Source organism: Chlorocebus sabaeus, chromosome 4 (genome assembly GCF_047675955.1).
Source record: "Chlorocebus sabaeus isolate Y175 chromosome 4, mChlSab1.0.hap1, whole genome shotgun sequence".
In the NCBI taxonomy this organism is placed as follows: Eukaryota; Metazoa; Chordata; class Mammalia; order Primates; family Cercopithecidae; genus Chlorocebus; species Chlorocebus sabaeus.
In genome coordinates, this window is record NC_132907.1 from 20,598,153 (window position 1) to 20,620,714 (window position 22,562).

The window sequence follows — 22,562 nt, forward strand, 5'->3', positions numbered from 1 at the left end:
GGATCTTGGACTTCTGGTCTCCAGATCTGTAAGAAGAGAAATTCGGTTTCATAGCCACCCAGTCTGTGGTATTTTGTTATGGCAGTCCTAGCAAACAATGTAGATAATGATAGCAACTTCATTGCATCAGATATCAACAAGCAGGAAAAGTTATACCTCAAGACTTATGTTGCCTTGTTTTAACACACTGATGATTAGGAATTTCACTTTTGGGGCTTTGGAGCCACTGGTCCAGGCCAGGCCTGTTGTTTCCTTCAGAACTTGCAATGACTTTTGTCAAAGTTATCTGCACCCCAGCATCCTCTGGTGAATTCCTGTACCTGCCATCATCCCTGGTATACTAGGGGTTTTGAAGCCTGTGGACTTTTCTTTTCTCCCTCATGCAAGAGCCTGATCATGAAGCAGGAAAGAAAGGAAAATGTGTGACTGTAGCTTTTCCTAAATAAGGAATAGGGCCTACATCTGGAGGAGTGGGAAGCTGGACAAAGAGTTAAGACCTATATAGAGTGATGGGCTGGGTATTAGAAAAGGGGGAAAGAAGTTGCTACAGCAAAGACGGAGGATCTAGCTGGGGGAGAGAATCTGGAAGAAGTGAGGGCTGGTTCCAAGAGAAGGAACAGCCGCAGAGGGGTGTGAATGCACAACTAGTAGGATAGCACTAGCCAATAGCACTTTTAGTGATGATGGGATATTCCATATTTTCAGTGTTCAGTATGGTAGCTTCTGGTCACATGTGGCAATCAAGCATCTGAAGTGTGGCTAAGTGTAACTAAGGAACTGAATTCTTGGTTTTAGTTAAGTTTAAATATAAATAGCTACATGTGGCTATCATATTAGACAGCATGTTTCTAGAGCTCAGACACAGCCCACTGTTGCTTGCCTACCCAGCAGTTACCTGCCTTTTTCCTTGCTTACAAACCCCCCGTTTTGTTCAGGCAGTCAGGAGCCATGTGCTTCAGGAAAGACTGGGCCCCTTAGAGCTATAGGGGGAGAGGTGAATCTTGATTAGTCTAAGCCAGTTATGGTAATTAAGTTCCTCTTGCTCGTGATTGGTTTAGGAGTAGGCAGATGATGCAAATCCAGCCAATGAGACACAGGGGGAGTCTGCTGGAGGATTCTGAAAATGTTCTCCTTGATCTTAAAAAGGGGTCAAAAAGAGGGACTTCTTCTGGCCCTTAGGTGTGTGAAGATGTAATGCTTAGAGTTGCAGCCACCATCTCATGCCCATAGGGGGACAAAAGCCAGTATACTGAGGATGGCTGATCCAAAAGACGGAAAGAATCTGGGTCTCCAATGATGTTATCAAGCCACATCAGAACCAGCCTTGGGATGGCCCCATCCACTTTGTTAGTAAAGACACTTGTGTCTTCTGTTAAATGCAGTCATGGGGACTCTTTTGGGGATAGCAAATATGTGGCATTTAAGTCTGTGTTTCTGCCTCCAATGTGAATTCCATAAAGCATAGCACTTTTTCTCACTCTTCTTAAACCACTGTTCCAAGCAGCTACTACCAATCAAGTGGATTTAATATGCCAAATAAAAATCTGTTTGCTATTCCTACTCTAGGGCAAAAGAACACAAGCATCTGCTTGCCACAAACTCCCCCACAAACATTTTCTTCTCACTGGTCCTGGCTAACAATTGGAAAATATTCATGTAAGATCAACAACACATCAATATCCATGACACCAGCCCACAGAAACAATTCAAATAAGCCTGAATTGGAGAAACAGGTTTTCTCTATATCTAAGGGCATTAACAAAGTGCTTATTTTTTGAAGGGTCAATTCATGCTTAGAAGGGAAGCCAGTCACACAGCAATCTTTATTTGAATATAATGGAGCAAAAAAAAATGCTCTTTTATTAATCTGATATACACTAAATATCTTTGCAGCTGTTACATGAATGTTAGTTATCCAGCATATAAATGTATACACAATTCCAAGTTTGATAGATTTATGCTCTACACGAGCCATCCCACATGGAGCATGCCCTTTCACAAGGATATACATGGCTGTCTCGGGATATGTGTGAAAACACACTTGGTCAAACATTTTGGCAACTGGAAATCAGACACAGAGGAGCATACTAGAAAGATGAGTTCACAACAGGACCAGCTGTACTTAAGATGAAAACTCCAAAACCTGAAACAGAATTTGCTGGGGTTCACACATGCAGCACACATATATACAGTACAATAGGGGTAACTGGAACATTCACAGCAGGAGATCTTACACAGCATTAAAAACAGAAAGAACAAAAAAAGAAAACAAAGCCAAACAACCCAAACACCAAAACCGACAGGACCATTGCCAAGATTTCATTACAAAAGACAGTGGATTGTACGTTTAGCATATGTTCAAAATGGAAGTTCATCTGAAAGAGAAAACTCTTCTAGGATGTTAGTGTATCTAGATATTAACAAAAGACAGATGATCTGTTCAATATGTTCCTGGATCAGGGTGAGGATACATAACTGCATGGATGCTAAGAAAGTGTATATTTAAAAAGGACATTTCTTTTCTTCTGACTGACTTAGGACACAGATTCAGTAAAGTAAATATATAACAATAGCAGCGGAAATGAAGTTAGGCCAATTTGTCAAGTTCTCTCTAGGCAGGTCTGGTGAATGTCAAGGCAAGGACGGAGTTTCCTTCTTGGATGACTATGTGGGTGCAAGAGGGGAGACACTTGGCAACTTCAAACTAGTTTCATTTTGTTTGCATAGCATGAAATAGCCAATTTTACCGTACATTCTTCCTGAACGAATAACACCCATAGAAAACAGTGGGTTCTCTGTACTGGGTCCTATTCTGAGTCAATACAAATGCAGAAAGAAGCCCTTTGTGAATCACATGAGGTTGAGCTTGCTAAGTCTTTCCCCTTCCTTGGACTTAGGGGCAATGCTGACCCATAAACCTATGAAACTCAGTGTGGTGTGGCCTGGGTCTATGCGGTGGGAGGCCAAGCATTCTTTAGGGCTTGAGATGGTGGTAGGCTGGTAAACGTTTCACACCTGTCTTGGGGGTTAGGAGGAGTCTGATTTGCATGGTTTTGTTGCTTTCCATGGTATAAATACCACCACTATAGATGATCTTAAACTACAAATATACTATCAAGTATACAGAAACAATTCAAATAAGCTTAAATTGGAGAAACTGGTTTTCTCTATACCTAAGGACATTAAAAATAGTGCTTATTTTTTTGAAGGGTCAATTCATGCTTAGGAATTGACTTGGGAAGTTGTGTGTAGTAGTATACCTGTGTATAGTATTTCTACCATACAGACATAATAGGCATATATTACCTCATGGGCACAGATACTGGTAAAATGTAGTAAAATAAGTAGAAATTGATGAGCTTTGAATATATATTGCCTTTGTTTTTAGCTATCACTTATCTAACCTTATTTAATTTTTTAGTAATAGCTATGTTTCTCAACTGACTCTCAAAAGTCCTGAAACTTTAACCATCAGTTCTGATGAACTGGTTCAAAGCTGTTCCAGCTCATCAGTAGCTTTAGATACTCCAGCCCCTGTGAGCAGGCTGCCTGGTCACACCCCAGGCACTGCAAAGCTGTTCTGGACTTTGCACTCCTGCTGCTGGGGTAGATTACCCACTGAGTCTGAACGAAGGGCTGAAAGCTGCTTTCTGCTCCTAGTCCTGGACACTTTTGGATCTAAGGGGAGCATGAACGTGGTAGAGTAGGCAGACGGTGGACAACCTCTGCAATTTCAGAATTCAGACCTGACTGGAAGGCACCTAGCCTTCAGCACCAAGTGGGGGACCTTCTGCAAACATGGAGAGTACCATCCACCTCCACTAGTCAATGAATCTCGAGAACCCAGGTGGGAACCTCCTGGTCTTTCAGGGGTCGAATGCTGAGCTCTCAGACTTCTGCTCTGGATATGGGCCGCTCTGATTCCATGCCAGCTGTGCCCGTCCTATCAGGGCACAAGCACTGAAAAGCAGTTGGAAATCTAGCCCCACACAGGGAGCTGTGCCAAAACCCAGCAGCCTCACATTCACACTCCCCCTGCACCCACTCCTGTTCTTCACCTTTTCCATCTTCTGCGCCTCCACAACGGGCATGGATGAGCCTTTCATCCCGAGTGCCCCAGGAAAGCTTGGCCTTATTTTTGTATACTGCTGGAATTAAGAGGTTGTTGACCAGAGGAGAAAAGGAAAAAAAAAAAAAAAAAAAAAAGGGAAATAAAGGAAATGAGTGGGCACTGCCCTGAGGAGGTAAGGAGAGAACTGGTGGGGAAAAGTGGCAATGGGGCTCTCAGAGGAGGGTAGAGGGTCACTGACGACTACTGTCTTTCTGCTGTGCCCCCTGCAGGCCCCAGAACCCCAAACACCCTTTGCAACTTCAAGACACTTGCAACAACATGCACCAGTTTTAAACTGAAACCCGAAAATGCCCCCGCTACTGGCTGTCAGAACCTGCTTTCTGGATGGCTTATCTGCTGAGGGTAGAGAGGAGGGAAGCTGCTTTAGGATGTCTGTAAAGATAGTTGACTCACCCACAAATCTTCAAAATCAGAAAGGAAACACCCTGGGAGGCACAGGCCAGGGGAGTGGCAGCAGCTGCAGGCTTTGCTGACTTGGCTCTGAAGAGAAAACCCCAGTACTATTCGCTGGGGAACAGACTCCCTAGCTCTTGTCTCTGGTTTCACGCCATGAAAAGAATACCTCAGAAGAAAGCAGGACTTTAGGCCAGGCGCAGTGGCTCACGCCTGTAATCCCAGCACTTTGGGAGGCCAAGGTGGGTAGATCACTTGACGTCAGGAGTTGGAGACCAGCCTGGCCAACATGGTGAAACCCCATCTCTACTAAAAATACAAAAAATTAGCCAGATATAGTGGCATGCACCTGTAATCCCAGCTACTTGGGAGGCTGAGGCAGGAGGATTGCTTGAACCTGGGAGGCGGAAGTTGCATTGAGCCGAGATCGCGCCACTGCACTCCAGCCTAGGTAACAGAGCAAGACTGTCCACCACCACCCCCGCCCAAAAAAAGAAAAAGAAAAAGAAAAATGCTTAGAAAGATGGGGCTATCTCTGCTCCTGATTCTTTTCCTTGAATAATATCTTAGTGCAATATCCTGCTGAGATCATTTAAGGGAACAGCTTATGTGTGGTTTCATTTTTCACATTTTCCAAGAACTAGTTAATAGTCGCTCCAACAAAAACCAGGTAATCAAGGAGCTTTCTCCTCTCATCAAAGGTAATTCCAATGACCAAGTAGTTCCTGCACTGCCTGCTGAAGGCTATTATTTATTTTAAAGGTGGGAAAATAACACTTTGTATTTATGTGGTTGGGGGGGCGGGGAGAGTTCATATGTAACGGGGTGAGGGTGTTTTCTCTCATTCTGTTTTCCTCGCCCTCATTTAAGTCCTCCAAAGGCGTAATTATTGCACACAGCACAGTGTCTCATACCTATCACATGGGAGGTGCTCAATAAGCATTGACTGGATAATCATATGAAATGACAAGAGATCAGTGAAGACTCGGCTCAGCTCTTTCCCTGCCCAACCATGCTAGCCTTAAGTAAGAGCTGAAACAGACCCATAAACTGTATTCTTGTAACTCAAAATCCTGGGATTACTAAACTGCGTTTAGGTATTGTTTAAGAAAAACTGAAGGGAGCCCTGGCAATGGCTCTGTGACTGGTTGGTGAGAGACAGGTGACAAGAGGAATGATCAACATTTAGAGCAAAAGAACATCACACGGAGAACTGTTATGCTACACCTGAAACCATGAAGGGACACGCAATGCATCCTGGATATATTAACAGTTTTGTTTTGTTTTTTTTTTTTGTCTACATTACACATTACAAGAGAAGCTTTACTTAAAACACGTACTTTGCTGAGCAGAAACAAAAACTGTAAGAAACGTATAGTCCACTTCGGAGTTTCCCACTGTGCAGATTTCTTTCTGCTGTTGCAATATGACTGGTGTTTTTAGGTTTAGTAACTGGACAAAGTTTGGCACAATGTGGGGATTAAAGAAAACCTAACATATGCCCCCTTAACACCAATATGCCAGTTGTCTGTCTATGGTACCAGGTGAAGGCCAAATTCAGACATTCCTGGTTCCAGAGCCTTTAGTGCTTGAACAAATAAGGTGTATTATTGAAGAAACAGGTAAAGGCCATTGTGACATCAAACACACAAAAAATTAGAGAATACCGTATTCTATCTATTTTGAGTGGCAGAGGGAATCAGAAGGTATTCCCCTGGACTGCTTTGGAAATGATCCCGGCATTTAGAAAGTCTCTGCTGTGTCCTAATCTCTTTGTTGGAACCTTATCAATGGTATCTTGAACTCTCCCTTCTGTCACTACATTTCTTTTCCCACCTCCCCTTTGATCTCTTAAGGTATCTTGAAAGACAGCTAAGCAGTTTTTGGTGAAAACCTGAACTCTGATTTGGTGAGATTTGTCTATTTGCCAATATAGGTAAAATCACTGAAAAACTGTTTCTGAAAGCCTACGTATAATACTTAAGGCCATGTTTCAAGAAAATAATGGAATAAACAGTCAGGAGAGCTGTCGGGTAATATTGCAATTATAGAGTCTTCTATCCTAAGTGTGTTTATCTGGCAGGGCGGGGCCCTTTCCTGACTGGGCAATGGTAACTGTCAAACCTGCAGTGAATAGAGATACTACTCAGGATGCTGAGATGCTGGCAGGGCACACAGCATGGGGACTGTGCTTTCTGGCCTATTCCACGTGGGCTTCCCAAACAACTTCCTACACTCTTTTTATGCTTGTCTATTTCCTAATTTTTCAGTTTATAAACTAAACCTATTTAGTGCTTGTAAAAATGAGTTGAGGCCGCCAGTGGCTTACGACTGTAATCCCAGCACTTTGGGAGGCTGAGGCAGGCCGATCACTTGAGGTCAGGAGTTCAAGACCAGCCTGACCAACATGGTGAAACCCTGTCTCTACTAAAACATACAAAAATTAGCTGGGCGTGGTGGCGCATGCATGTGGTCCCAGCTACTTGGGAGGCTGAGGTGGGAGAATCGCTTGAACTCGGGAGGCAGAGGTTGCAGTGAACCGAGGTCCTACCACTGCACTCCAGCCTGGGCAACAGAGCGAAACTCCATCAAATAAAAAAAAAAAAAAAAAAAAAGGAAAAAAGGATGAGTTTAGTATAAGAAGGCAGATGAGATGAAGTTATTTTCATCACTGTCTTCTAGAATGCTGGAGAGTGGAGAGCAGACTAGTTCCAATCCTTTACTTTGTGCATGGGGAAAGTGAGAACCAGAGATGTTCAAGGACTTACAGTCTCCCCAGCAAGATCTGGGTCCCTGTACTGCTCAGTGGTGAAAGTCAGGCTAGGACCCACCTATTGCGTCTCCCAGGTTTGTACTCTGGTGTGAGATGATTCAGGCAGCAGGACTGAAGGTGAGTTGGGTGCTTTAAGACCCAATACCTGGGATAGAATGTGGTACATACAGAATTGACAGTTTGAAGCAATTGTTTGATTTTCCCTACTGAGAAGATTCTGTGATAATAATGGGACTTGGGAGCACTCTGGATTGATTCCAAAGAGCAATAGGGAAATTTTAGTTAGAAAAGGCGGTAAAAATAAAGGAGCAAGTGGACTATTTCCTCGGTTTTCATTTTTGTGCAAATTTTCATTTTCCTTCTACTGTAGATGAAATGAGATGCCAGTTGCAGGTTTGAGTGCCAGCAGCCTGCTACACTGATACAGCTGAGACTCTCTGTTTAATATCCTGGCTGTTTCTTAATCTCTAGCTAAATCCAGAGCAAGCCAGACAGGCCACACCACATACTTTGGAAATGATTTGAGCTCTCTTAGAAAATCAAGGTGATGAACAATCTCAAGGAGGCAGGGAAGAGTGCATAAAAGGTGGGAGAGGTGGTGACCAAGAAGGTTTGTGACCACAGACTCTCCAGGAGATTAGAAAATATCCCTCTTAGGCCACCAAGGATGCTTGGATTAGGTAGCAAGTAGACCAAGAACAGTCCTTCTGCAGGGGACACGGATGGGAGGTCTCAAGAAGTAAGGTTTTGCTGGTTTATCCTGTGTTGACTCAACCCAGTGTTCAAATAAAATTCTGAATAACTGTGCTCTGCAGCTTGGGAGATGTTTTATGCATTTAGACCCCAGAGCAGACATTAGAGACATTTTAAAAAGTAAAGGTAGTCTAGTAAGCAAAGTGAACTATCACAGAAGACTAGAGATAGTGATGTCCATACGCATTTCTATTTTTCTTTTGATGGGTTGATGGAGATGCACTCCTGGCTTTTGCAGTTATTTCTGCACATGCTGCATTCAACTAAAAGACCTGTTCAGGTCCCCAAATATCTTTTTTAAGAAGACAAATCAGGGATGGATAGGTGGGAAAATGAGTACACGTGGAAGAAGAAAAACATGCAGGGTACTTTCTTGGGTTGTTTGACTGCTGTCTTTGTTCTCCAATAAAATGATGGGAGGCAGAGGTGAGCGAAAGTGGTTTCTTTCCCTCCGCTGTTGGTATCTTTCAAATGCATCTTGTCTAGCCTTCAGTGATTTTTCTTCTTCCTGCCACCTTTGCAGTTTTTGGTTCAGGTTTTCCTGATGTTCTAGCCCTGATCACAGATCCCCAGGGAACCACCCTCTTCCCACTGCCCCCAATACCAGTCTGCCCCCCTCTGCAGACCTGAATTACTTCAAGGGGAAGTCGATTAATGGCTTATGTTAATGAAAGAAGCTTTTCACTTAGTCTGAGCTCTAGGAGGGATCATTAGGAAGGGGAGGGGGAGGCAGGGGGGCCTCAGGGGAGTTAGGACATCTCTGAATATAATGATTAGTAGAAACAAAAGCTTTCCCTTCCTGGGGGCCCCAAGCTATGGCTTGCCTGAAAATGCCTATAATAAGTAACAAGAAGAAACCTCTAACGAGGCAGTTAAAAAAGGAATATTGTTTAAATATGGGATTTATTCCTGGCTTCTGGTGATTGGCTGCAAGTCTACAAGGAAGGTTCAGATTTCAAAGAAGATGTGTAAAAAGGACGAGCCTGGGGGAAGGGGAGCCCGAGAGGCGAGAAGGTCATGTAGCTGACAGCGGGCCCGTGGGAATGTCCTGGCTGACCTCTTTCTTCCAAGCCCAGGCAGATTCCAGAGGTAAAATGAGCAGCCGAACAACCACAGGGAGATGGTCTGTCTGTGAGAAGGCCCCTCAGGAGTGCGGGCAGGCTGTGATTTTGCAGCGAGCTAGGAGCGCACTGAGCAGTGGGCCAGCCCTGGGGAAGCTAGAGGGACAAACCCTCTTTGGCGATGCCAGCTGGGAAGCTGGATGTCAACTGCGGGGCAGGTGAGGTGGGGGTCCTGGCGGGCCAGTCCCACAGAAAAGAGGTACCAGAAAGAGGCACCATTTTGTATTTCCAAATGGCTCTAGGTGTGAATTTCTTCCTAATTTGCAATTTACAATTTAGGTATCCACTGGCAATCTCTAGACTAGAGACAGTGTGGGTAAGTGGCAGAATCAGGTAGGCAGACAGTTTTTAAGAAGCAGCTTTCTTTCCTTGAATCTGCTGTCTGGCAAGACCAAGGGCAGCTGAAGGAGTGGGGGTGGTAAATGGAGGCAGAAGCTCTCTCTCCAATCTCTGATTTTCAAACATTCTGAACCACGTGCCACAATCACAGATACTGTTACAGTCCTTTTTCCTCACACTCTTCAGAGGTTTAATTGGGCTTTCTGACAGAAATCTTGCTTATGCAGCTCACTCAGATTTTTGCTGCTAATTGCAGAGCTTTTATTTTTCTTGTCAGCAGAGTCACCTTAATTGTCTTGCTCCAAAGAGCCCCACCCAGCCCTGTTTGGTGCCACATGGTTTTCTTTGAAAGGCTCTGCTATAACAGCAAGAATTACTGGGTGTCCTTTTCTAAGTAAACAGGAAATATCACTGTGTCAGAAAAAAAAAAAAAAAAAAAAGAATCCCTCTTCTCAGCACAAATGCAATAATGTGCCGACTTATATTTCCTGTTAATGTTAAATTAGGAGCAGGATCTATTTCTTACACCAGCCCAGTCTTCTTAGCTCTAAACTTTCAATAAGCACAACCCCAGGGAAGCCTGGCTGCCTAGGGCATTTTAGAAATGCTTCCACTGATTTGCGGGAGGCAGTAGCATCACAGTTTGGAAAGATAATTAATGCATTAAAACAAAACAAACAAACAAACAAAACCTGTGCAAAATCACAAAGGGGCAAGATGATATGCTTCTAAATTTTAAGTCATAGCAAGTGTTTATGTTCTGATACTTGATCACCTTTCTATATAGGAAAACTCTGAAGCCTTGAGTCAGGAAGGAGAATTGACCCAGGGCAGGAGGAAGAAACGCAGGAAGGATGGCTTTTTTCCCATTACATCAGAACCTGGGTTCGTGTGTCAGGCAGGCGCAGCCCAACGAGTCCTCCACACACAAGCACAGTAGAAGCCAGCAGGATGGGGATTGATTTGGTGATGCTGACCAGAGAGCCGAATATTAAGTTTCCCAAGACGGCTGCTGCCTTGCATAGCGCATTTAAGAAGCCAAAGCCTGTTGCCCTGCAAAGGAAAGAGACATGAACAAGGTTGAGAAAATGCCTTCCACGATTCCAACTTTAGACCAAAAGATCCTAGATTTTCAATGATCTTCACTCAGATTGTGTTGTATATTGGGAGCAAATCAATGCTTGTTAGCAAATCTGGGAGTAGAGAATCCTAGCTGTTGGTATTGTTCCTCCAGCCCTCTGTTGACTTTCTTACCATAGCTCCCATTGACTCCTACTCTGCCTATAAGTCCCAATGTATTGTGAACAGAAAGAGAGAAAAAATTGTACGGAGTATGAAACATCTCTAGTGGTTTAACGTTGTTGGAAGGAGGGGTCTTTTTCATTTTTTTAGAGATTAGGTCTTGCTCTGTTGCCCAGGCTGGAGTGCAGTGGTGTAGTAATTGTTCACTGCAGCCTCAAACTCCTGGGCTCAAGCAATCTTTCCACCTCAGCCTCCTGAGTAGCTAGGACTACAGATGTGTGCCACCATACACAGCTAATTTTTATTTTTATTTTTTGTAGAGATAGGGTCTTGCTATGTTGCCCAGGTGAGTATAGTGGTACAATGATAGCTCACTGCAGCCTCCACCTCGCAGGCTCAAGTGATCCTCCCACCTGAGCCTCCTGAGTGGCTACCTGGGACTACAACTGTGTACTGCCATGCTCAGCTAATTTTTATTTTTGTAGAGATGGGGAATCCCCCTATGTTGCCCTGGCTGGTCTTGAACTCCTGGGCTTAAGCAATCCTCTTGTCTTGGCCTCCCAAAGTGCTGGGATTACAGGCATGAGCCACTATACCCTTCAGGAAGGGTCTCTTAAATCAAACTTTAATTCTACTCTATCTAAACTCTTCTCTCAGGAACAAAACAGGCATAAAGCACAGTTCATTAGAGAGAGGCAGGTCACCTCTGCTCAGTGTGGAAAAAGCTGGGCCACCTCCTCTTATCTCAGGCAAAGGTGGAGAGGGTGATATAGAAAAATCGAGCAGTTTCTCATCTCTTTACAAGAGTGACTTGTTATTTTGTTTTGTAAATTCCCATGATTTCAGAAACATCTATGTTTAAATGGAAATTTAAATTTCATTCCAAAGTTAAAATGTATGACAGGCTGAGCACGGTGTCTTACACCTGTAATCCCAGAACTTTGGGAGGCTGAGGCTGGAGGATTTCTTGAACCCAGAGAGTTTGAGGCCAGCCTGGGCAACATAGCAAGACCCTGCCTCTATTAAATAAAGAAGAAAAAACTGTTGTAAGTGCAACAATATATTTAGATTTTTTTACTCCCTATTTTCTTTAATTAATTTTCATGCTAAGTGTTTTATTTTTTATTTATTTATTTTCTATTTTACTTTCAGTTCTGAGATACATGTGCAGAATGTGCAGGTTTGTTACATAGATATACGTGTGCCAGAGTGGTTTGCTGCACCTATAGACCCATCCTCTAAGTTCCTTCCCCTCACCCCCCACCCCCCAAACAGGCCCTGGTGTGTGTTGTTCCCCTCCCTGTGTCCATGTGTTCTCATTATTCAACTCCCATTTATGAGTGAGAACAATTGGTGTTTGGTTTTCTGTTTCTGTGTTAGTTTGCTGAGGGTAACGGCTTCCAGCTTCATCCATGTCCCTGCAAAGGACATTATCTCATTCCTTTTTTATGGCTGCATAGTATTCCATGGTGTATATGTACCACACTTTCTTTAACCAGTCTATCATTGATAGGCATTTGGGTTGGTTCCAAGTCTTTGCTATTATAAATAGTGCAGCAATGAACATACATGTGCATATGTCTTTATAGTAGAATGATTTATATTCCTTTGGGTACATACCCAGTAATGGGATTGCTGGGTCAAATGGTATTTCTGGTTCTAGATCCTTGAGGAATCGCCATACTGTCTTCCACAATGCTTGAACTAATTTACATTCGAACCAACGGTGTAAAAGTGTTCCTATTTCTCCACAGCCTCACGAGCATCTATTGTTTCTTGACTTTTTAATAATAGCCATTCTGACTGGCATGAGATAGTATCTCATTGTGGTTTTGATTTGTATTTCTCTATGATCAGTGATGTTGAACTTTTTTTCATATGTTTGTTGGCCATGTAAATGTCTTCTTTTGAGAATTATCTGTTCATATCCTTTGCCCACTTTTTGATGAAGTTGTTTGTTTTTTTTTCTGGTAAATTTGTTTACATTCCTTATAAATTCTGGATATTAGACCTTTGTCAGATGAGTAGATTGCAAAAATTTTCTCCCATTCCATAGGTTGCCTGTTCACTCTGATAGTTTCTTTTGCTGTGCAGAAGCTCTTTAGTTTAATTATATCCCATTTGTGAATTTTGGCTTTTGTTGCAATTGCTTTTGGTGTTTTCATCATGAAGTCTTTGCCCATGCCTATGTCCTGAATGGTATTGCCTAGGTTTTCTTCTAGGGTTTTTATGGTTTTGGGTTTTACATTTAAGTCTTTAATCCATCTTGAGTTAATTTTTGTATAAAGTGTAAGGAAGGGATCCAGTTTCAGTTTTCTAAATATGGCTAGCCAGTTTTCACAGCACCATCTATTGAATAGGAGATCTTTTCCTCATCACTTCTTTTTGTGAGGTTTGTTGAATATCAGAGGGTTGTAGATGTGTGGTGTTATTTCTAAGGTCTCTGTTCTGTTCCATTGGTCTATATGTCTGTTTTGGTACCAGTACCATGCTGTTTTGGTTACTGTAGCCTTGTAGTATAGGCTGAAGTCAGGTAACATGATGCCTCCAGCTTTGTTCTTTTTGCTTAGGATTGTCTTGGCTATATGGGGTCTTCTTTGATACCATATGAAATTTAAAGTAGCTTTTTCTAATTCCATGAAAAATGTCAGTGGTAGTTGATGGGAATAGTATTGAATCTATAAATTACTTTGGGCAGTATGGCCATTTCTACAATATTGATTCTTCCTATCCATGAATATGGAATGTTTTGCCATTTGTTTATATCCTCTCTTATTTCCTTAGGCAGTGGCTTGTAGTTCTCCTTGAAGAGTTCCTTCAAAGCCCTTGTAAGTTGTATTTCCAGGTATTTTATTCTCTTTGTAGCAATTGTGAATGGGAGTTCACTCATGACTTGGCTCTCACTTGTCTATTGTTGGTATAAAGGAATGTTTCTGATTTTTGCACGTTGATTTTGTATCCTGAGACTTTGCTGAAGTTGCTTACCAGCTTCCTATTTTCTTTTACTAATTAACGTGCTAGGTCTTAAATAAGAAGAGCCCACAGAATTTTCTCAGAAAATTAGGAAGGATGAGATTATATCCCTCGTCTTTCAGATACTATAGAGGTGTATTACTGTGCTATCTTGCCAAGTATTTTTGGTAGCAGGCAGAAACCGAATACTGAGCTGGGGAACACACCAATGAACCGATGTAACATTTGGGAAATGAAGTCCAAGAAAATATGACAGAAGAGAATCAATTGTGGGCCTAGGAAGATCTTGTTCACTCTCTTTAAGATATGCAGGTACATAAGTAAGACACATCCCACTTAAGACATTTTTTAAAAAAGAAAAATTTTGTTATCTTTAGTACACATGAACAAGTGATCTTCTGGGCAGAAAAATTATTATTATTATTTTTGAGATAGGGTCTCACCCATGTCACTCAGGCTGGAGTGCAGTGGTGGAATCTTGGTTCACTGCAGCCTCAATCTCCTGGGCTCAAGGGATCCTTCCACCTGAGCCTCCTGAATAGTTTGGACTAGAGACATGCACCACCATGCCCAGCTAATTATTGTATTTTTTTTGTAGAGATGGGGTTTCATCATGTTGCCCAGGATGGTCTCAAACTCCTGGACTCAACTGATCCTCCTGCCTTGGTCTCCCAAAGTGCTGGGATTACAGGTATGAGCCACCATTTCCAGCTGAAACTTAATTTTGTTTATGAGCCTGCATATACCACTGACATCATGAGAGAGTATGAATTTCCTTCTGACTTTATGCTAGTTTACTGTTTTTTGGCTGTCACTGAGTTAAAGGCACATTGAATACAGGGTAATTTTTGGATACTTTTTTTTTTTTTTTAATCCTAAGAGGGAAACTCATCTTATAAGCTGCAAAATGCAGCACTTAGTACACATCTTTCTTTGATTGATTTATAAATTTGTAAGTGTGGGTTTTTCTTTGGCAAGTCATAACTACTCATCACTACTTGTACTCTACCTAACAATAGTTTCCACAATGTGTGTACTCTTCATAACCGAGATATTTATTGTGGTTATTATCCAACCATCCTCCTTTCTGCACCATGGGAAAGGAATAAACGCTCCTCCTTGAGCTGCACAAATCCAGTCTGTGAGTTAGTGCACAGCCAGTGATTTTGTGGGTTAGATCACACCTAACAAAGGGCAATAAGCACTGATTTTCTTTTTGGCTAAGACACCTAGAAAGTAGAGTATGCAAGCTCCTGAAGTGAGGCAAAGTTGCCAACTGTTTGGAATGTGGGAAGAGTGTGATGGAATCTCTGACTGAAAGAAACAAACTTCATGAGAAGAGAGTAAGCTAATTTCGTATTCTTCCTCTTCTTTTTTAAAGCAAGAGGCTAGTAATGGCAACAACCACTAAAAACATAAGGAGACTTAATATACTGATAACTACTTTCAAATGAAATTGCTTGAGCCTATCTGTTGGGTACCAAAGAAGACTTAAGTATACTAGAATGACCCCGTCACCACCTCACCACCTCCATGACTGTCTTTTTGCTATTTTTTAGAAAAACAAATAGATGCTTTTGAGCAGCTTTAGGTTTACAAGAAAAAAAGTGAACAAAAAGTAGAGTTCTCTTATACCCTCAGTTTCCCCTATTAACTTCTTGCTTTGGTATGGTACATTTGTTACAACTGCTGAGCCAATATTGATACGTTGTTATCAGCCAAAGTTCAATTTACATTAGGGCTCACTCTTGGTGTTGTACATTCTGTGGGTTTTGACACAGGTATAATGCATGTATCCATTATTACAGTATCATGTAGAATAGCTTTACTGCCCCAGAAGTCCTATGCTCCATCTATTCATTCCTCTCTCCCCCAACCCTGAACAATCACCGACCTTTTTACTGTTTCCATAGTTTTGCCTTTTCCAGAATGTCATAAAGTTGAAACCTCACAGTAGGTAGCTTTTTAAAGACTAACTTCTTTCACTCAAAAAAAAAAAAAAAAAAAAAAAAAAAAAAAAAGAAGAAGACAAGGCTCTTGCTATGTTGCCCAGGCTGGTGTTGAACTCTTGGGCTTAAGCAATCCTCCCACCTCAGCCTCCCAAAGTGCTGGGATTACAGGTATGAGCCACCATGCCCGGCTTTTCACTTCATTAAACTAACATTTTAGTTTCTAGATTCTAGTGTCATAAATGACCAGATACATTTTGTAGCAGTAAGATAAGCTGTATTCTTCTGGGGAAAATGGCCTGTGTGTATGTTGCTGATAAGAAAAAGGAAACCATTTTTCTGTCATGAAGAAGTCTCTCAATGCTTCAATGCTGAAACTGCAGAATGACCCAGATAGGATTTACATCTAGGTTAAAATAACCATATTGTCCCAAGTGACGAACCTCTGGTATAACTCAGAATAGGGTATAAAATGTGGGCAGCTATCTCCTTGTATCACTGAAACTGTACTCGAGGAATGGATGACTTCCGAGATTCCTGGGCAGACTAAAGGCAGATGCGTTAGGAGCATCTGGTATTTGAGGGTTTTGAAAAAGACGATCAACTCCTTACTTTTTAAGAACCTCCGTTTTCATTACCAAGCAAAGGCAGCTCTTTAGATGAAAATCTGGTGTGGATGCAAAGCACACAGCCTCCGTACATTAATGTCGGCATTCAAGAAAACGTGACTACCCTCTCCTTGGAAAAGTAAATTCTTCTTTCAAATATTTGCAGCTGAAGGGTGTAATTTTTCTTTTTTTTTCTTTCTTTCTTTCTTTTTTTTTTTCTGAGACGGAGTCTTGCTCTGTCACCCAGGCTGGAGTGCAGTGGCACAATCATGGCTCACTGCAGCCTCGACTTCCTGGGCTTAGGTGATTTTCCCACCTCAGCCTCTAGGTAGCTGGGACTAAAAGCTTGCACTGCCACACCCGGGCAATTTTTTGTAGGGATGGGAGTTTCACCATGTTGCCCAGGCTGTTCTCGAACTCCTGAGCCCAAGTAATCTGCCTGTTTCAGCCTCCCAAAGGACTGGGATTACAGGCGTGAGCCACCACACCCAGCTGGGCATGATTTTTCAATGCAACAGAAACACAGCTATATTAGAAAACAATTCACAAAGTGACTCTCCCTTGGGGTTATCTGTTTATAAAATAAACAGGCTTTTAGTTCATTTACTTTCTGTTCTTACTTAAAGGAAACAGTATTGCTTCTGCAGACACCCAAAGTAAGAGTCACCTTGTGCTCATAAAGTCCTTTGAGGGTGGGGAGCTCAGAGCTTGCAGAACCCAGACTTGCTGACTTCTCAGCTGTAGAATGAGCTAATGCACTATTTTTCAGATCAAATATGTTTTCATGCCTTCTCTTAAACAACAAGCACTGAAGGGAAAGAATGAAATGATCTAGTGTCATTCTATTGCTCCATCCTTTGCTCTTCATCTCTTCAGCCAGAAGCCTTTGCTCTCAATTTGTACTCAATCTACTTATTTAAAATTTTAAAATATAAATTATTTCCCCTAAAAGTACCCTGTGACTGCAGCTGCCTTGTTGCTTATTCCATTAAGGTGGCTCTCCTCCCTGCATCATAAACTTCCTTGGTCTGAGACACATGTGCTGGTATATAGAACTGGTTTGCAGCAGCACTTAGACTCAGCTGATGGGGATGTGGCCACCTCTGCAGCTGGACAGTGGCTCCTTCTCTGGGGCCTTCATGATTTATTGTGTACTAGTTTATTTATATTGTTTCATGCTGTTTTTTTCTTTCTTTCTTTTTGAGATGGAGTCTCACGCTATTGCCCAGGCTGGCGTGCAGTGGCATGATCTTGGCTCACTGCCTCCCAGGTTCAAATGATTCTCCTGCCTCAGCCTCCCAGGTAGCTGGGATTACGGGTGCACACCACCATGCCTGGCTAATTTTTGTGTTTTTAGTAGAGACGGGGTTTCACCATGTTGGCCAGGCTGGTCTCGAACTCCTGACCTCATGATCTGCCCTCCTTGGCCTCCTAAAGTGCTGGGATTACAGGTGTGAGCCACTGCATCTGACCCATTTTATGTTTTAATTGGTGGTGGGGAAAAGAAAACTACTGGCTCCATTCTGGATAAAATGAGGATAATTTTTGTCATCACATCCAGCATCTTTGTGGATTTTTCTGTCTTTAATGCAGGGCCAGATTTTTTTTTTTTTTTTTTTTTTTTGAGGCTCCTAGGAAGAAGAAAAGGATATTGAAAAATGGTGGCACTTAGGGCAGTGCCTGGCATGTGGTCGGCACCATGTGACTATTAGCCATTGTTTAAACACTGGCTGAATATCTACCCCACCAACTGATGAGATTATTAGAAAAGAACAATTAAGTGCCACATTTTTGAGACAGGGCCTTGCTCTATTGCCCAGGCTGGAGTGCAGTGGTGCAATCATAGCTCACTGCAGCCTTGACCTTCCCCAAGCGATCCTCCCTCCTCAGCCTCCTGAGTAGCTAGGACCACAGGTGTGTGCCAGCAAGCTCAAATAGTTTTTTCATTTTTTGTAGAGATGGGGTACCCAATATGTTTCCCAGGTTGGTTTCCAACTCCTAGGTTCAAGTGATTCTCCCACCTTAGCCTCCCAAAGTGTTGGGATTACAGGCATGAGCCACAGCACCTAGCCTAAGTGTACATTTTGAAAAGGACTGAAATGGTGTAGATCCAGACTTAGCTCATAGAATTCACCTTTTATGGGTGGGCGCGGTGGCTCAAGCCTGTAATCCCAGCACTTTGGGAGGCCAAGAGGGGTGGATCACGAGGGCAGGAGACCGAGACCATTCTGGCTAACACGGTGAAACCCCGTCTTTACTAAAAATTACAAAAAACTAGCCGGGCGAGGTGGCGGGCGTCTGTAGTCCCAGTTACTCGGGAGGCTGAGGCAGGAGAATGGCGGGAAAATGTACCTGTTATAGGGTAAAAGTGTGTGTGTGGGGTGGTTCTTTTTGTCTAGTCTAAATTTTTGGAAATAAGCTTTTTCTGGACAACTCAGTTAAATAATTGGTAGAAGTTACAAGAGGGATACTCAAGACTCAGCATGGGACATTTTGAAAAGTACAGGCAGTCCTTAAATCAAGAGGACATTGCGATCTGAAGATTCATCTGGAAGTTGGTTATTTGAAATACACAATGAATTTCATTTATCTTAGAGAAAAAATATTAAAAATGATGGCTAGGTCATCAGGTTATCCTAAAAAAGAACTTTTGTAACACTGACTCCATCTAAGCTATCATACCACAATGCTAAGAGTACAAGAAACCCTTAAACATTTGTCTAATAAGCAGATTTGTCCTTAATACACTCCTAATTTACATATTCTTCTCTGCATTTTTTCATATTCATATAATCATTCCTTAAATATCTGCGAAGTGTCAAACACTGCACTAAGCTCCAGAGACCCCAAAATTAATAAGATGAAACCTCCATTTGCACTAAGATGGGTGACACGAGATCACGGTAACATACGTGCTAAGTGCAATGTTAAAGATACCCACAAAGTATTATGGGGGCAGGAGAATAGAAAGTGATATCGAGCTGAGGGTAGTGGCAGTTGAAGGAAAACTGCTCAGGGTGAGTGGACAGGACTCGGATTGGGCTTAAAGGAATAGTAGGAGCTTGCCAGGAGTAGGATGGCATGTGGATGGGGTGTTCTCTGTCTCTCCCAGTACTCTCACATCTCCCTAACTTCCCTCATGGTACCCACTCAGGTTTGCCTTAGACACACCCCTAAAGGCTTCTTGAGGGCTAAATGGCTTACATCCCACCAGCCCCTACATAAATTTCCTACTCCCAAGCAGTTGTTTTCAACCTAGGATTAGGATAGCAATCTGATCGAACCAAAGTGCATGGACACATATAACCATGCCCTCACCTAATGGTGCTTAAGCCTGGGTGCATAAGAATCACCTGGAGGAGCTTTCAAACCATAGCGATGTGTTCAATACTGATGCCTAGGGCCACATGCACAGAGATTCTGAATTTATTGCTCTACTGGGGCCCAAGCATTAGTATTTTTTAGAACCTCCATGTGACATGAATGTGTATCCAGGGTTGAGAATCCTGCTGTCTTCCCAGGGATGTCTGCATTCTTTGAATTGATGTGGGTTTCATATACAAAGGAAATGATAAAAGCAAAACATCTACTCCACCTTTCTCGCAAATGGTTTTCATTTCTGAATTCCCTTTAGTGTACTTCCAATCATATAAATCACAGGAAATCAGAGGATTTAGACAATTTTGCTTTCTGCTTTTTTTCCCCATTCATATTACTGTTTTCTCATGTGGATGTTTTGTTTAAAATGAAATGATTTATTTAGCATGGAACCATTATTCTTGTAAACATGCCATTGGCTAATGGGAGCTTTCCAAATTTGAGGTAACATAAATGATACTGCAATTAACACCTTCACATATACGACTTGCTTCATTTGTGTGTGTTCATTAGGGAATATCAAGCAACATAAAACATCCAAGGGAAAGTGTTTATGATGCGATGCAGGGGATACTGAGGCCAGCAAAGTAAGTTGTGCACACTGGAGAGGAGAGAGAGAGGGATCCAACCCAAAGGCCTCCCATCCCTTTTTTCTTCTCCCTTCCTGCTTAGGCTCTTATTAAACTCCCCTGTTTACTCTGCTTCTCATAGCACAGAGCTTAATTCATTTCACCAGAGGCAGTTTCTCACCTAACCTGAATTGTTTCCTTCTCTTCCAACTCTTACTCAGTTGCCTCAACTTGATTGCCTCCACGCTACCCTTCCCACTCCCCTCCAAGGGCTGGTTTATACCAATCTTGCCCATCTCCTTGTCCAGAATTAGCCTTGTTTAGGTCCAGGTCACCTCTGGGGGAGTGCAGCCAGATAGCCTTTGTAGTCACTCAGCACCACCTCTTCTCAGGACCGGAACAGATGTCTATGATACTTATTAAATGAAAGGCCGAGCTAACAAATTTCCTGAGATCTTCCAAATATGTTGGAAGTAGACTTTTGTAATAGACATTTTAATGGAAATTAGTTGGGTCATATTTGTTTTTTTGATGCCAGACTATCATATTGCTTTTTTTCCAGAGGGAAAAAAATGAATTTCGTAGTCTTAAGTCAGAAAATACTGAATTCAATTGTTTTCTAATCTTCAAAGAAAAAGAAAAATCTATCTTACCCTAGTATGTATTGTGTATATGTGTGTGTGTGCGCGTGCGCGCACGCATTCGTGTGCCTGGTTATGCTCCTTAATGAGGGCAAGATGGCATCCTGCACCCCTTCGAGCAGGGCCTTCCTTACATCCAAGTGGAGAAGGACTCACCTACAAGTTGTGGGCTGAGAGAAATCCTTGGGCCCCAAGTAGCCCTTTGTCTCCCTCCCATCTCCATCACCATCAAGGGGCTTTCTACTGCTTATTCCTGTTGAAATCAGATATTCTGGGAAGGTAATAATGGGAGTCTTTATGTCTTGTTTATCTGATTAACCTAGCTAGAGAGTGAGGGCCTGCGCCAGGGTAAATAATGATAGAATGAATGAGCACCCCTTGGAGTTCATCTATGGCCAAGGTCATGAACATGGCTGTGCATCCCAATGGCCAGGTGAGCTGCTTGAAAATAGATTCCCACACCTACTGGGAGGGAAGGTAGACATGTCTGTGCTGGGAGCAGCACCACTGAGTCAGACATCTGGGTTTGAGGCTAAGTGATCCAGGACAAGTTACTTCCCCTCTCTGTGCCGCATTTTCCACACCTGAACATGCGGTAAGAATACCTACTCTTATAGGATTGGGATGAGAATTAAGTAAGTTGAGATCATTTAAAATTTCCAGCATAGTGCCCGACCTACCCTCCACTGCACAGATGAGGAAACCAAGGCTCAGAAGGGTGAAAGAGCTTTTCCAAATTATCCAGCTATTTTTCTGGCAGTGACTGCACCTGAATTCAGTGACTCCTAGATCAGTGCTTTCCTCCACTCTGTTGATGAAGTAGAGGGAGAGGAGGTGGATCTCTGATAGGCAATGCTTTATGAGGAACGGGGAGCTGACAGCTGAAGGATCAGGAGGACTCAGGCTGTGATGGAAGAAGTGGAGAGGGACCCAAAGGACAGGAGAGAGAGGACTGAAGACCAGTGCTCCCTCCGTTATACTGCTCTAAATTCTCATACTGGAGAGTGGGAAGGCTGGACCCCATACCGGGAGGAAAACTACCATCCATAGCCCTCTCCTCGCCTCTCCTCTCCTCTCCCCTCCCCTCCCCTCCCCTCCCCTCCCCTCCGCTCCCTTCCCCTCCCCTCCCCTCCCCTCTCCTCTCCTCCCCTCCCCTCCCCTCTCCTCTTTTTTGAGACAGAGTCTCACTGTGTTGCCCAGGCTGGAGTGCAGTGGCGCAATCTCAGCTCACTATAAGCTCCGCCTCCCGGGTTCGTGCTATTCTCCTGCCTCAGCCTCCCAAGTAGCTGGGACTACAAGTGCCTGCCACCACGCCCGGCTAATTTTTTTGTATATTTACTAGAGACAGAGTTTCACCGTGTTAGTCAGGATGGTCTCTATCTCTTGACCTCGTGATCCACCCACCTCAGCCTCCCAAAGTGCTGGGATTATAGGCGTGAGCCGCTATGCCTGGCCCAAATTATTGTCATTGCATATTTCATTGTCAAATGCATATTTCATTCATTCATTCATTCACCAAGAGTTACGGCAGTAAATAAGGAAGACAATGTCCTGCCCTCAAGGAGCTAACATTCTAGTGAGCTAAACAAGTAAACATGCAACCTAACATCCTCTCATCATAAGGTCTGGGTGATAATTTGCTTTAAGTACTTCAGTATAAACAATATGATAGAGAAATTATCTCTAATGCA

The 22,562-nt window shown here is 42.8% G+C and overlaps 1 protein-coding gene across 1 annotated transcript in view; it reads right to left on the bottom strand.

Annotated features, from left to right (window-relative positions):
* Positions 1 to 2,251: 2,251 nt before the first annotated feature.
* SV2C (synaptic vesicle glycoprotein 2C) overlaps positions 2,252 to 22,562 on the bottom strand; it is a 252,207-nt gene continuing 231,896 nt past the window's right edge. The window contains exon 13 of the mRNA XM_007975799.3: positions 2,252 to 10,564. Coding sequence (XP_007973990.3) covers positions 10,381 to 10,564 — 184 coding nt within the window. The 3' untranslated portion in view covers positions 2,252 to 10,380. The remainder of the gene's footprint in view (positions 10,565 to 22,562) is intronic.